At 55.7% G+C, this 15,723-nt stretch overlaps 1 protein-coding gene across 2 annotated transcripts; it reads left to right on the top strand.

Annotated features, from left to right (window-relative positions):
• The first annotated feature begins 553 nt into the window (after positions 1–553).
• Positions 554–14,941, top strand: BAP1 (BRCA1 associated protein 1). 2 transcript variants are annotated; one of them, XM_049826520.1, is made up of 17 exons: positions 554–692; positions 4,530–4,559; positions 4,660–4,714; positions 5,452–5,584; positions 5,979–6,098; positions 6,587–6,648; positions 6,732–6,874; positions 7,755–7,833; positions 8,590–8,713; positions 9,039–9,156; positions 9,548–9,735; positions 10,084–10,217; positions 10,839–11,311; positions 11,437–11,543; positions 12,334–12,426; positions 12,970–13,042; positions 13,359–14,941. In XM_049826520.1, the coding sequence occupies exons 1-17, from the start codon at positions 656–658 to the stop codon at positions 13,490–13,492; spliced, it is 2,103 nt and encodes a 700-aa protein (XP_049682477.1). In that variant the 5' UTR covers positions 554–655; the 3' UTR covers positions 13,493–14,941. The 2 variants fall into 2 exon arrangements, with proteins under 2 accessions (XP_049682477.1, XP_049682476.1); XM_049826519.1 differs by having other exon boundaries at positions 11,437–11,597.
• The last annotated feature ends 782 nt before the right edge of the window (positions 14,942–15,723 follow it).

The following is a 15,723-nucleotide window of genomic DNA, read 5'->3' as shown; positions in this document are numbered from 1 at the left end:
GCCTCAGAACAAAGCTGTGGTGAGGGGACGGGCACAGCCACGGATCCGGCTCCTATTTTTAGCCTATTTCCTAAGGAAGCGCAGCGCAGGGGCGCCTGCTCGCCCTTGGAGCCTTCCAGCCTCCGAGGCGGCCTAAGTGGAGCTGCTAGCAGGGTCAGGGCCGGTACCGCTGGCTCCAGCCTCACCGGGAGCCCTCACGCCTCAACACAGGGCGGCCCAGCACCTGATGACAGGCCCAGGCCCAGGCCCAGGCGCAGGCCCCTCACCACAGGCCTCACGGGGCGGCCCAGGCTGTCGAGTCCCGAGTCCCGAGCGAGCCCCGAGCCCCAGACCCGGCCTGCAGTGCCGGCTGCCCTCCGATTCCGGAGGACGAAGCTCCCGGGGCGGAGCAGGGAGAGGCTCCGACCCCCAGCGCCCTCCCGGGCCTCTCCTCCGCCGCCGCCATCATCCCCCCCCCCCCCCCCCCTTTCTTCCTCTCCTCGGGACCTATGTGGCGCGGCGCGCGCTGGCGTCACGCGGCGTCGCGCGGCGATGACGCACGGGGGCGGGCGACCACGACGAGGACGACGACGGCGGCGGCGGCGGCGGCGGCGGGGCCCGGAGTCGGGGCGGGTGGCGGGGCCGGACATGGCGGTGCGGCCCGGCCCGCGGGAAGATGAATAAGGGCTGGCTGGAGCTGGAGAGCGACCCCGGTGAGCGGCGGGGCCGGGACCGGGGCGGGGGGCGGCTCTGAGGGACAGTCCGGGGGTGGGGCCTGGGCCGAGGGGCTCTGAGGGACAGGCCGGGGGTGTATAGGTGAAGCTGGGGAGGGGGGGGTGCGTAGGCAGGGTTACGGGGCGCAGGCCTAGAGTGGGGGGGTGAGGGGGGATAGGGGTGGCGGGAACGAGGGCTGGGGAGGGAGAGCTGCTAAGGGGGCCAAGGGGGTGCCTGGGGGCGCGGGCGAAGGGTCAGAAGGGCAGGCGAGGGTGTTAGGGGTGTGTGGGGCAGCTGTGGTGTGGGTCCTGGGGGGAAGGGGGGCTGTGCAGGGTTGCTGTGTATGGGACATAGCCCGTGGGGGGGTTAGGGAGAGGTTATGGTGCAGACAGAAAAGGGGATGTCAGGAGGCCGGTTATAGGGGTGCAGGGTGAGGGCAGGGATGGGGTGAACAGGGCTGCGGGAGCATTGTGGAGGCTCAGAGTGGGACCTGGGCTCTGGTAGCTCTTGTACACGGGGTCTGAGGTGCCCCAGACACCTCTGTGTGTGTGTGTGTGTGTGATCTGATAAACCCAGGGGTCTCTGTGGAACACATCTGAAATGCCACAAGGGCGTAGCATGAAGCATTCCTGTTGTTTGCAAATACACCCTGAAATAGTGCTGAAATACAGGGGAGAGGCGTGCATATGGGGTGCCCCTTGCTATAGAAACAGCTCTGACTGGCGATTGCCCCAGAGCTTCACGGGCACTTGAGGACAACCTGTATCACGCAGGAGCATGTGAGGGTGGCATCTCCGTCCTGTGCTTGGCAGTTACTGTCATCGCTTTGCAGCTGAGCGGGTGGATCAAACCCTCTCCCCCACGTGGCCCAGGAAAGGTGCTGAAAAGCCTGGTATGGCACCTGAGCAGCTGCGAACAGGACAGTCATGGGCGTCCCCTTCCCGCTATGTTGGAGAAGATGGTTTCTGTGGTGGAGTTTGTTGTGTGGGTGAAGATTTGAGGGCCAAAGCTGGCGTCGGCTGGAGCATTGGCTGAGCATTGTTTTAATGTCTCTGAGTTGCTGTAGTGCGATGTGGGGTTGTCCTCTGGGAGGCTGAGAGCTCGTCTTTAGGATATGCTGGTGTATTTTTAAGGCTGTGGGTGAGGAAATTGGACCCCTGGCATTATACTCGTCTTCCTGCACTCAGTGAAGGATTCTGACTCGCAGTCACCCCAGGTTTTGCTGCTCTTTATCCTCGTTGTACTGGTTCTCGGGAATTGCCAAAATCGTTTCCATCCTCCCTCTTCTTCTTCACCATGACAATGCCAAAGGTGGGACATGGTTTGGATTCTCACACCTGGGAGGGAAGGTTATTTGCTTGGAAGATAATCTGTCTGGGCAGAGGTGGGCTCTCAGCACGCCACAGCTGTGCTCCTTTGGATGTGTGGAGATCTGAATGCAGAGGTGGGAGCTGGAAAAGTGGTTAGGAATGACCCGTGCGCTGCTCTCAGCCTTCAGCACACCCCATAAACTGCCCGGCCCTCACCACGGGGCTTGGGACTGAAAGCTCTTGGTGCTTTACTGGTCAGGAAGGGTCAGTAGACCCAGATTTGGGCTGTCTCTCACAGTTGCTGGGCAGAGAGGGGAGCCTTGGGAACCTCCAGGCTGTTGGTGTAGTGTTGCATGTGCTTGTGGACACCAGAATGTTTCCTCCAGCTGACCCAAATAATTTGGAATGGGGGTTTCAGATGTTCCAGGATTGATCACAGCAGTAGGACTATACCTTTCGTGGATGTTGAGGTAATATGAAATACTGAAATGAATCGGAGAAAAACCGTGGTTGGAAGGGACCCCTGGAAGTCTTTGGCCCAAAGCAGAGCTAATTTCAAAGGTAGTTCAGATTGCTTGTGGCCACCTCCAGTTGAATTTCAATATGTTCAAGGAGATTTCTGAGCCCCGGTCCCAGGGCTGACCACGTTGGCAACGAAGAATTGTTTTTTTTCCGGATGTGTAGTCAGAATTTCTCTTGCTGCAGCTTGTTCCAGTCACTTCTTGTCTTTTCACGGTGTGCTCAGAGAAGTTTGGCTTCATCCTCTCTCAATCCCTGGTGATGTTGATCAGATGGGAGGAAAACATGCGACGGCTGACTTCACATCTTCTTTGGTGCAGCCCTGCTGGTCTGACTCACGGTCCTGAAGCTGCTGTGGAGTTGTGGGATGCTTCAGGCTGAGCCACAGCAAGCTTGGGAGTCCTGCTTGGTCTTCTCTTTCTGGTGGTACCTGTGGGAGCAGCACTGCTTTCAGCATTTGTAGTTGTTTGTGTTTGCAAGGCCTTGCTCTGATGCAAATCTTCACCTGCTGCGAGGTAGAGCTTGTGATACGGTTCATGTCTTCTCATGTCACATGAGTTTTGCTGTGGTCAGTAGACTGTAACTGTTGAAATTGGAGAGCAAGTGAGGCTTTTGACTTTTGCAGAAGCTTTTACAGTTGAGAGACTCTACCTGTAAACCGCTGTGACTTCCGCTTCCATAATGGACGCCATCTAAAGAGGGAACAAGAACCATGGCTGTAATGAGCATCTGAAGACCCTTATGGTCTGCAAGGACTGCTTGTCCTAAGGGGGTTGCTGTAAAGAAGGCAGGGAGGCTGCTGTGCTGCCTGAAGCCTCTGTAGATGTCGCCTGTATGACACAGCCCTCCATGGTGTCAAGTATTTTGAGAAAAAACATCTCTGTCAGAAAGGTGCCAGGGTTTGGTATAACGGTGTTGCAGGTCAAGGAGGCTGCCACTGGTTCGAAGCATGTTACTTGCATAGCGTGTTTCTTCCCACTGATAATTTTGTAAGAAACACGATATTTTCTGCTAAATTAATGAAGACTTTTTGCTCCCAGAAGTTTCCTCCCTGTTTTAGTCATTTTATCTTTGGTGTGGAAACCCCTTGGGCTCTTCCCTTCTTGACTGAGCCACTTACATTGGGTTCCTTAAATCCGTTGCTTACAGGGATGTTTCTCAGGATTGAATCCTTCTTATTGCTATTCCCTGGACTTCCTCCCAGGCTTTCAGCAGCCTTTATATGGGAGCAAAAGAAGCAGATTTATTATTCCAGTCTCGAGCTTGCTAACTCCATGTGCAGGGGGACTGCCTGAAAATTGGGCTGACTGCCTTTGCTACAGCATTGTAGTGGAAGCTGCTGCTCAGTCACTGATGTCTAATAATCCTTTGGTCTCTTTGCCATTGTCTATTCCTGGTTATGTCCTTCTGTAATGGGAATTTTGTGGTCACTGGAGACAGGCTCTTGGATTTGGTCCCCCAGGGGAGAGGGAGATGAAGATGAGCCTTGTGGCCCTCGGACTTGCCCACAGCCCTGTTGCTGTGAGCTGGCTTTCCCTTCACTGGCTGTCTTTCACTAACAAGAACATAAGTTATCTTCTAAAATATCCTGTGATCTAGTCAGCCATGTTTCCCTCCAGTTAGAGGCATGCATGTCATTTAGGCACTCCCTGCTGCTGTTCATGGTGGGGATTTACTTCTTGGCAGGTCATCTGCAGCGGGTCAGGATGCTGAAGGTGGGTCCAGCTTCATCTGGCTCCAACAGGAGAGGGTTGGTTCAGGTCCTCTTGAGGAAGATGATAATGAATGGGGATGGAGGGCTGAAGGGAGCCAGAGCACCTCTGTAGCGAGCCAAGGCTCAACAGCTCTGCTGCTGGGGAGTCAGCATGATCCTAGTGCCGCTCTGCAGTGGTTTCTCTGGCTGCGCCTTGGCCTGGGACCACATGGGACCTTTGGGGGCTGGTGGCAGCAGGTTTCCTCTCTGCTCTCTTCAGGCAGAAGTAACCTGTTGGTTTTGTTCCTTTCCAGGTCTCTTCACACTCCTGGTTGAAGATTTTGGTGAGTGTAAGAAACCTTCCTGGGAAGTCAGTTTCGTGCTTGACATTACCCCATGGCTTTTCTGGTAGGCTTTACACCAGCTTCTGCCCTTTGTTTGCAGGGGTCAAGGGAGTGCAGGTTGAAGAGATTTATGATCTGCAGAGCAAATGCCAAGGGTAAGTCACAGGCTTGAAAGTATGAGTTTTACTAAGCAGAATGCATCAGTGGGCCTGGGAACTCATCACCAGGCACTCAGAAGAGCCCATGTGAGCTCTTTGGTCATGGAGGTCAGCGTTTTAAGTGATCAACCAGGAGTGCTTCATCTGGTTTGGGGCAGATGGGCAATGTTGTGCCTTGAGAAAGAACTCGTGGGGCAGGTGGGGAACATAACTTCAAGAGATTCATCTCCCTTTCCCCATGGAGAGGCGCAGTGCCAACCAGTGTGCTCGCAGTATGGGCTTTCTCCCTGTCTCAGTGCTTTGAAATGACTTTGAGGCTGTCTCTTTTTTAAAAGCCATTGTCTGAACTCCTCTTGAAAACAAATACAATGTGTATTAGGAGGGGTTGTTTGGTGGTCAGGTGCTATTCTGCAGGTTGGTCAGTGTCCAGAGGTGAACTTCACCTCCTGCTTCTCTGTCTTGAGCATCATAAGACCTGTCAAATCCCAAGGTTTCAAGCCTGATTGTTGTCTGAGCCCAGAGCATCAGCGCAGGAGAGTATCCTTGGTAATGTGGGGCTGGGGGAACTTGTGGCAGGGATGGTCACTTCCAGAAAGATGGGGCTGGTGGTTCTGGTTTTCCTCTCTGTCTTTGCTCTGCCTGTGGTTTGAAACAGAAGGTTTCTGGTGCTGGGCAGAGCAGCCCCACTGGTGTGGTCCATCCAAAATGATGCAGCTGCTGATTTCTCTTTGCAGCCCTGTGTATGGGTTCATCTTCCTGTTCAAGTGGATTGAGGAGCGCAGATCACGCCGGAAGGTCTCTACCCTGGTGGATGAGACGTCGGTGATCGATGATGACATCGTTAATAACATGTTCTTTGCTCACCAGGTAGGCTGGAGGCGAGGTGAAAGGGGGGGGGGGTTGTCTCATGTGACACCTCAGGGAAGCAACATAGTATTGAGAGGCTGTACTGCTCTTGCTGGTCCTGAGGGCACTTTCTCTTTCCTGGGAGTCTCTGCCCTGAGCTCCAGGTTGGAGGGAGTCCAGTGAGGGCTGTGAGCCTGTCTGTGGCCTGTGCTGTGAGCAGATACTCATGAGGGCATAGTGTGACTCGCTAAACGAGACTGACCTCCTCCCTTCCTTTGAGAGCCGAGGTCAAGTCGCTGCTCTCACGAGTGTTTCTCGTGTCAATACTTTTCAATTGATTATTGTCGCCTCTGAGGGGTTGTTGAAGGATTGCCTTGTTCCTGCTGGTTAAGCTGGTCCTTGTATCCCCCTCCAGCTGATCCCCAATTCCTGTGCCACCCATGCCCTGCTGAGCGTCCTCCTGAACTGCAACAATGTTGACCTGGGCCCTACGTTGAGCCGCATGAAGGATTTCACCAAAGGATTTAGCCCTGAGGTAGGGACAGGGGTCTGTAGGGCTGTGCACTTGTGGTGCATGTGAATCTGCCTGTCGCTCCCCTCTCAGGATGATGCTTTAATGAGCTGGCTTCTTTCCAGCCCTTCGTGGCTACACGCTGTATCAGTATTGCTTTTTCTCTCTCATCTTCCTACTTTGCCTTGCTCAGCTCTGAGCCTTCTGTCATGTTACTCCCTATCCCAGGTGCATTCTCTAAGTCTGTGATCAAAAGTCCTCTCTCTCTCTTACCTTCAGACCCATCTTAAAGTCTGTGTTTCTCTCTAACTGTAATTTCTGTAGCAGGAATTGTGTGGTTTTTTTCATCTCGGGTTTTACCTAAAACTCAGCAGAGCAGAGGGTATGCCTGAAAGTTGCTCTCCCAGTCCTGTGTATGGATGGAGGGGAGGGAGTGGGGAGCCGGTGGGTGAAACATTTTGTTTGTCTCCTGTCATTTCTCAGTTGTTTACCTCTCTTGCTCTTCGCTGCAGAGTAAAGGCTATGCCATTGGCAACGCGCCAGAGCTCGCCAAGGCCCATAACAGCCATGCCAGGTGAGTGAGGGGGTCTCTCGCATCTCACTTCCCCTGGAGGAGGCAGACTCTCCACTGACGTCTCACCTCTCTTGCCCTCGCAGGCCGGAGCCACGGCACTTGCCGGAAAAACAGAATGGTATCAGCGCTGTGCGAACCATGGAGGCTTTTCATTTTGTCAGTTATGTCCCCATCAAGGGACGGCTGTTTGAGCTGGATGGGCTGAAGGTCTATCCCATTGACCATGGTAAGAACCCACCTGTCCCTACCTGTTGACACAGTTGAATAGACACCCTCATATGTCCAAATGTATGTATTATTTTTCATTGCCACTAATCGTTAGCCGATTTTTGTGGAGAATCGCTCCAATGTATCCCAGATTTGTTCTGAGTTTTGATAGCTCATTTTGGAGCCTATGCACTGGGGACTGTTTCTAGAAGGCAGTTATTTCTAAATGCATTGCATTGCTTTTTCCAGCCTTGCCATTTTCTTCCCCAGTTGCTCAGGGTCACGAGGTCCTTCTGCAGCTTTGCAATAACTCAGTATCACAAGCAGAATTTATCTCCTCCTTACCCTCTCCTTGTGCCAAGTAACCACTGTGTGTTGAGGCATAAGGTCCCAATGCAGATCCCAGCAGGCTGCTCAGGTTACTTCCTCCTCTTACAACTAGACCACTCAGTTCTGTCTTTCAGACGGTTATTTATTGCTTATTTATCACTTATTTAGACTTTGCTTCTGTCTGTCAGGCCCTTTGGCAAGGTACTCAGTTCAGGTACCTGGCTTACTTAAGCATGGCACCAGCGGCAGGTGGATTTCAGGAGGAGCTGGGATTTCTTTGGATTTTGTGACCCCAAGCCTGTGCATCACTTGTGGTCTGTGGGGTTCAAAATTCACCTTTCTGCCCTGCAGATAGCTCACGTTTTCCATTCGGAAGGCAGAGGCAGGGGGTGCCATGTATAGGCTGACAGTGTGGTCCTTCTGCCTCCTGGGCCCCTTCTTGACTTGCTACCTGGTATGTAAGGGAGCCATGAGATTGCCTGTCATGGGGATGGCAGGATCCGTTCTGTGAGTCTGAAGCAGGAGCCTTGGCCTGCTTTGCTAAGTCCAGCTGTGTCTTGTTATCACAGGGCCATGGGCTGACGATGAGGAATGGACGGACAAAGCCAGGAGAGTAATCATGGAACGCATCGGCCTGGCCACTGCAGGGTAATGTCCCAGGCCATGGTGCAAGCACTGGCCCCTCGCTGTTTTTCCATGGATTATTTCTACTGTGGTCTCTGTGCGAGAAGTTGTGGAAGTGGAGGTGAAGAATATTGCTGGGGGAGAGGTGCAGGTGCACTGCTTCCTTGCCTTCTCTTGCTTGCAATTTGCCTGCCTTCAGAGCATGCAGAGAAGCTGCACTCTGTGTGCGATGCAGAGTCCTTGCAAATGGCTGCACAGGATAAGAGTGGCCAGATTAGGTCCCTTTTAGCTCGAGTCCGTAGGAGAAGGAATGGTGCTTCTGGTCCTGAGTTGGGCCTCTTGGATGCTTGGGTGTGAGGGTGACCAAGCGCTGGCATAGGTTGCCCAGACAGGTTGTGGAGTCTTCATCCTTGGAGATTCTCAAAAGACACCTGGATGTTGTCCTAGGAATGAGCTCTGGGTGACCCTGCTGGAACAGGGGGGTTGGAGCAGGTGACCTCCCAGGTCCTTTCCCACCTCAACCAACCTGTGACTCTCTGAAGGGTGTTCTGTGTTGTGGCTGAAGCAACCTTGCTCTGCTTCTTCAGCCAGTGTGAGGTTGACTTGGTTTTGGGGGAAAAGCCTCCTGTGTGTTGGTGTTAAATGCCAGGGCTGGGGAGGCGCTGCCTGGGAAGAGCCCGCAGGAGGTGTGCAGGGCATGGCTGCCAGCCTGCTAACTGTGCTTGCTGGGGGACGGGCTTTCCACCGCCAGCTTGCTGCTGACGTCTGCTGTGCCTGCAGGGAGCCGTACCACGACATCCGCTTCAACCTGATGGCGGTGGTGCCTGATCGGAGGATGAAGTATGAGTCCAAACTGCACATCCTGAAGATGAACCGCCAGACTGTGCTGGAGGCCTTGCAGCAGGTAGGACAGCCCAAGCCCTGAAGGAGTGTGAGCCTGGGGTGGGAATAGTTCTGTTTCCAGGGCATCTCCCTGTACTGTGGGGCCCTGGATTTTGTGGGTTTTTTTGGCCTTGGGAAGTGTCTTCTGGGAAGAGGAGATAACCAGCCTTGCTGCTTGGCCTTTTGTTGCTCACCTGGGAGGTTATCCATGGCATTGTCAGTTGATTGTGCATGTGCGTGTTTGGCAGTTGGCTCACCCTCATGAGTTCTTCTGCAGTGCTCAAATGGGAGGGATGTGGTTTGGGTCACCCCACTCCAGCACTCACTTTCTGTCATTTGCCTTCAAGCTTATCCGAGTAACTCAGCCTGAGCTGATCCAGACGCAGAAGTCTCAGGAGTCTCAGCCTCCTGAAGAGACAAAGCCGCCCAGCAGCAAGACTGTGACTCCAGAGAGCACCCATCCAGGTAGAATCCCGTACCAGTGGTGTTGCCAGCCAGCCAGCCTGGCGTGCTGTGGGGCGAGCACAGGCTGGTGACAACAGCTGGCTGTCCTGGATCTTGAGGCAGTTTCATAGTCAGCTTCACTTTCTTTTCTCCAAGCCTAGCTCCATGCGTGCTGTGCTGGGGTGTGGTAGATGCCTCTGTACCTGGGAGAAGTGTTGGGAGTGACGCGGAGCTTGAATATAGGAGGACTTAAGCTTGGGGACACTGGCGACAGCTGGAAGTGGAATGGGAAGTGGGTGGGATGGACTGGTGGAGCTCTTCTGCTACATGGGGTGGGCAAGGGGTGGCAGAGGCCATTTAGTAAAAAGTGACAGTGCGGGTTATAAAAGGCTGTGCTGTGCTTGTATGGCAGATGGCACCGACGAGCCCGCCAGCCAGGGCCACCCTGCAGCCACGCAGAGCCCACCCAACAAATCCAAAACGGTGGCAAAGACGTCAGCGAGCAGTATCAACGGGGCACCGCCAGCAAACCCCAACCCCATCGTGCAGAGGTTGCCAGCCTTCCTGGATAATCACAACTACGCCAAATCCCCCATGCAGGTAGGCTGGAGCTCCAGGCCAGCAGTGTGCCTGACTCGAGCTGAGCTTTTTGCCTCCAGTCCCTCACCTCTGTGGGACTATGGCTGTCAGTTGGTGTAAGTCCTTCCCCTGCCTTGCAGCCTGCCTACCCTTGCACTAACCCAGGCTGGAAGGTGAGATGGTAAATAAAGACTGACCTGGCAAAAGAGGTTAGCATTAATATGGGTCAACTGAGGAAGCATATGGAAGAGGCCCCTGTCTACTCTCAAAAGGGGCAAGCCCTGGTGCTCAGCCGGACAGAGGAGGTGTCTGCTGGGCTCTTCCTCCTTGCCCCGCTGCCAGCAGCCCATAAGCAATGGTGTTTTGCAGGAGGAGGAAGACCTTGCAGCAGGAGTGGGTCGCAGCCGAGTCCCAGTCCGGCAGCACCAGCAGTACTCGGACGATGAGGATGACTACGATGATGATGATGAGGAGGAAGTTCGCAACACCAGCTCGGCCATCAGGTGACGTCTTGAGCTGAGGGTGGGTGGCAGGGAGCTGATGTTTGTAGAACTGCCAGTGGTGATTTCCAGATCTCTTTCCTGGGCGCTGTTGGCTGTGTTAGAGCCTGCACCTGTGTGTGCAATTAGGGCTGTTCTCTTCTGCTATTTTACTGTTCACTCGCTGGATTTTGTGGAGGTCTTCTGTAGCTCTTCGCAATCAACCCTGAGTTTTGGCTGCCCTGAGTGTAACTGTGTGTTGGCAGCAGGCTTTGGGGAATCTCAGCTCCCCAGTGCCGATTGCCAGGTCAGCTCATGGTGACAGTGTTGGTGTGCTTGGACTGGTGCGAAGGTCAGGAAGGTGGGGTCACCGCGAGGCTGCTTTTGGGGCTTCTGGAAGAAGAGCAGGGGTAAACAGCACCCTGTGCTCCCCGGCTGTGTAGGGCTACCTGCAGCTGAGCGATTCAGTGGGGGTGGGGTGCTGCCAGAGAAGCTGGTGGCAATGGGGGTGACCTAGGAATGTTTCAAGTCTTGCTTCATCCCAGCAGACAGCCTGGAGTGCTGAGTGCGGAGCTGACAGCGCCTGTGCTGGGCCCCCACCTCCTTCCGCCAGCTACTCACCTTCCCTGCTGTCTTCCTGGGCAGGTACAAAAGGAAAGGGCAGGTAAAGCAAGAGCACATGGCAGGGGCTGCGGATGGCCAGCTCTCCGTCCTCCAGCCCAACACCATCAACGTCCTGGCTGAGAAGCTGAAGGAATCTCAAAAGGATCTTTCCATTCCTCTGTCCATCAAGACAAGTGGCGGGGGCGCCGCCGTGGCCGTGGTCACCCACTCCCAGCCCTCTCCCACCCCCAGCAACGAGAGCACGGACACCGCCTCCGAGATTGGCAGTGCCTTCAACTCCCCGCTGCGCTCTCCCATCCGCTCGGCCAACCCCACCCGCCCCTCTAGCCCAGTCACCTCCCACATCTCCAAGGTGCTCTTTGGCGAGGAGGATGGCCTGCTGCGCGTCGACTGCATGCGCTACAACCGGGCCGTCAGGGACCTGGGGCCGATTATCAGCACCGGGCTGCTGCACCTCACAGAGGATGGCGTGTTCTGCCCACTGGCTGTTGCAGGTAGGTGCCTGCCAGCTTTTGGAGGGTGGCATCTTCCCTGCAGTGACGAGATGGTGTCCTTTGATTTTGGGAGTGGATACCGATCCTTTGCGATGGCTCCTAACGCTTCTTTCCCGTGTGCGCAGATGGGGGGAAAAGCTCCCCCCCTTCCATCAAACCCGGTGAAGAGGCCCCGGTTGCAATCAAACTGGACGAGAAGGAGGGCAGTGAGGCCAGTGACAGCAAAGAGAAGGTGGGACTTGGCAGGACCAGTGATCACCCTGGGGGGGAAAAGTATTCTCCCAAGGTGAGTTTTGTGCTGCGACAGCCCTGGGAACGTGGAGCTCCCTGCGCTCACCCAGAGACGCAGCAGCGCTGGCAGTGACCGAACCGCATGTGCACGCTGTCCCGCTCGCGTGTCGCCGCAGCCATGCCTTGAGGCACTGGGCAGTGCAGGTTTTGTGCCTTGCGTCATCTCGGGAACATTTGCCTTGGCAGTGGGCAGGGCCGCTGTCTCCCACGGCAGAGATGTTCGGAGTGCCGTTCTCTCCTTTGGGCCAGAGGCTGGTGGGACCCTGCACCCCCAAATCCCGGCCTGCTGGTAACTTTACTGCCTGTCTGTGCCGTCCAGTGAAAGACAGGACCAGGCTCAGGCAGCACAAGCACTTTGAGGGCTCACTGGAGGAGAGTTTGCTAGAAACTGTTTTACTCAAAAGGGAAGTCTTCAAATTTTGTTATTGAGAAGAACCAGGCCCTGGGGTGTTTCTCAGGCATGCACACAATACTTCCCCCTGTCCCAGAGAACCAGGTACATGTGCCTGGGGCTGGCCGTAGTGCTGGCTGATTGATCATCCTCTGACTCAGAAATTCCCTACAATGAACTTCCCCTCCCCCCCCCCCCACCTCCCTGGGAAGTGTTTTTGGCTTTGATGAATCCTCCCTTTCCCAGCGCAGAGAGGAACACCCACCAGCTCGCCCCACTGGCTCCTGGGCTGCAGGGCAGGGGTCCGTCTGCTCACATTTGCTCTGCTTGATCCTGGCAGGAGCTGCTGGCACTGCTGAAGTGCGTGGAGGCAGAGATTGCGAACTACGAGGCCTGCCTGAAGGAGGAGGTGGAGAAAAGGAAGAAATTCAAGGTGTGTTTGTCGGTGGCTTGTTTGCGTTGCCGATTTAGCTCCCTGAAGGCTTCTGTCTGGGGTGTCTTTATGTCAAAGTGGAGGGAGAGTGGTTCAGTTGAGAATGGCAATGAGGAGCATTCAGGGTCCCTTTCCTGTTACCAACATTCCTACGTAGCAGAGCTCCCGCCAGGACAGACAGAAGCCCCTGGGTAGCACTGACTAGCTTGAGGAGGGTGATGGAGTGCTGCAGCTGGGCCACAGCTGAGCATCAGCACTGACAGGAGGAAGGGGGGAGTCTCTGCCCCAAGGCCTGGCAGCATCCCTCCCCTGCCCACCCTTGCCTCTTCCCAGCTGCCCTTTGTGGAAAATGCTGGCATCTGAACTGGGATGGAGATAGTCCCAGTTGTGCACTGGCCTGGGAGGTGGGTTCCTTTCTGCTCTGGTCTTCTTGGCCTGCGGGCTGCGCCTGGCATGCTGGTTCTTTGTCCCGTTAGCCTTGAGCTCTCCTTTCTCCCTGCCACCCATTTGTGGATTACTTGTGGATTTGTCATCTCTTTGTAGATCGATGACCAGAGGAGAACCCACAACTACGACGAGTTCATCTGTACCTTCATCTCCATGCTGGCCCAGGAAGGTGAGCTGTGCTGTGGGGCCAAGGGGACAGAGCGTGGTGTTCAGATTCAGCTGGGGGAGCTGTGTGGAGCATGGCACAGCAGCTGCTGGGAGCCTGGGAAGCTCACCCTGCCCTGCTCTCTGTTTCTGCCCGGCCTGGGGCACGAGGTAGCACTCAGTCTGGGGAGCCGCACGTCTCCGCTCCACGTCCTTCTGATTTTATAGTCCCAGGAGGAGCCCACTAATGGGTTTTGGGTGAGACAGGGAGGGCTGCGCTCTGGCAGAGGCAATACCAGCACTCCAGCACAGGGCATGTCTGTCTGCCTCTCCCCCTGCAGGCATGCTGGCAAGCCTCGTGGAGCAGAACATCTCCGTCCGCAGGCGGCAGGGAGTCAGCATCGGCCGTCTGCACAAGCAGAGGAAGCCAGACCGCCGGAAACGCTCCCGCCCATATAAAGCCAAGCGTCAGTAGCCTGGGAGTCAAGACTGAGAAGCAGCAGCTGGGCTTTGTGGCTTTGGGCAGTGGCACTTGGATCTATGTTACCCTTTGCCCAAGGAAGAGGGACCATGGCGACAAGCCCTTGGCTGAGGTGGAGCCTGGGGACGAAGAAATCGGGTTTTCCTCTGAACCCGAGTTGTGAAAGGCGGGAACATGTCTTGAGGGGAGTCCCTGCAGCTGCAGCAGAAGGCAAGCTGGAGTGCCCAGCTGCCTGACTGTGCCATGGCAGTGCCCAGATACCGTGGGCCTGTGTCTCGGTGTCATGGCTGAGGACTGCAGCAGGAGGGGAAGAGCCCACCCGGCTGGTGGCAGGTCTGGCGTTGTGGGAACGCCGGCGATGCTGATGCAAGGCTGTGCTGGCCGCAGCTGGCTGGGGCTTGTGTCCTCCTGCGTCCAGGCCTTCAGATCTGCGCTTCCCCAGGACCTTCGTGTCTGTGTTTTCTATCCCTCTCCCTCCCTTCCCCAAACTTATTTTTGGTTTCGACCCACGCTTTGGCCGTTGCTGAGCGAGGTGGCTCCTGGACAGAGCCAATTCTCCTGCACCCACCCCCCGTGGCACTGCCCAGTTCCCAGAGCTGGCCGATGCGTGGCCAGGCAGGTCCTGCCTTGCCCTGCCCTGGGGATGGCAATACCCCTGCCAGCACAGCCAGGCTCCCCGGTGGGCCTTGGCAGCCCTGTTGCTGGGTGAGGATGGGTGGGCTTGTCCCTGGAGCTGGGCCTTGTGCCCAGCCCTCTATGGTGGTGCTGGGGGGTGGCTTATGGCCTTGCTGCCATGGCTGCTCTCCTAGGGACCAGCTCTGTGGCCCTGGCAGTGCCTGTGGCTCACACAGGGTTGCTCCAGGCCCAGTCCTTAGAGAAGCCCCGTGAATTATGAATAGACCAAGTTCATAGGGTGGCCTCGGTGCTGCTGGGCATGGCGCCGGGGTGGATGCTGGATGTGGAATCACTTGGTGCCCTTGGTGAAGCCTTTCTGCGTGGGGAGAGGTGAGTGGTTGCTGTAATGCTCAAGGTGGGATGGGGATGGCAGTGGCAGGCGGAAGCAGTGGAGGGAGCCCAAAGTTGCTGCTCCTGCCCAGAGCTTGCTGGTGTGGGCAGCAGCCTGTTTCCTACCAGAGCACACGGGCCTGGCCTGCCTCTCGCCTGTCGCCTCATGGTGTTCTGCCTGTCCCAGCAGAAATCTCAGAAGCCAGAGGTCAGCACCTCTCTCAGAGGTGTCCTGAGGCACAGCTGGGCCGAGGGGAGCTGCCACAGGAGAGGACTGAATTTTGCAAATGTGCAAATTTGTACAGATGTTGACTGGGGAATGAAACTGTTCTTTTGGTATTCGTGAAGGGAAGAAAATCCTGTCTCTTGCTGTGTCTAATATCAAGTGCTGTAAATAATGGATCTGTCTGAAGGAATAAAGCTATCCTGTAACAGCCAGCCAAGGGAGAGGTGTCTAAGGGAAGGGAGAGGGGTGGGCACGTGTGTGGCTGGGGGCACTGAATGCCTGCTTGGGGCCGCATTCTCCCCACTGGCAGTTCTCCTGTGGTGCTAGAAACTTGAGGTAATTGTGGGGATTGGAACAACACTAGGTGAACGTGATGCCTGGGGAGTCGAGCTCAATTTATTGACACAGCTCAGAGGGCAGGAGAGGGTGAGGAGCTGCTGGCAGTCAGTGCTTAGCTCCTGCTGCCTGCGCGTGCTGCCTGCCTCTGTGCAGGATGGCAGAAGCCCTGGCTCAGGCCCTCAGCTGGGATAGTTTCCTGGGCTGGGTGGGTTTTCTGGCTAGAAGTCCAGGGCACAGATCAAGGCTGTGCCCCGTTTGATCCAGTGCTTCTGTGGCTTGTCTGTAGGGATCTCCACAGCAATCACGTAGTTGGTGGAGTGGCCGGTTGTTGACAGTGTGCCTGTAATGGCGGAAGCAAGGGCAAGAGGGTCATACTGCAGCCCTGGCTGCTGCACACTGACTGGGGAGTCCCGTATAAAGTGACTCCATGTGAGATCCCCTGTCCCATCCCCATGCTAGGTGACAGGCTGAGCAGTGCTGGGGGAAACAGGCTTGTGTATTTTTGGGTATGGGCTTGAGCAGAGGCTGGCCAGAGGCACTGCTGTATAGCCAGGGTGCCTGGCTGCTCTATCTCCATGACCACAGTAGGAAAAATCTTTTTCTCCCTGGATGGTCTCAGCCAACCGTGCCTTGCACCCTGCCATTGTGTGTGGCA

Source organism: Accipiter gentilis, chromosome 23, assembly GCF_929443795.1.
Source record: "Accipiter gentilis chromosome 23, bAccGen1.1, whole genome shotgun sequence".
NCBI classification, from domain to species: Eukaryota; Metazoa; Chordata; class Aves; order Accipitriformes; family Accipitridae; genus Astur; species Astur gentilis.
The sequence above is the reverse complement of the archived record's forward strand: the minus strand, read 5'-3'. Positions and strand labels throughout refer to the sequence as shown.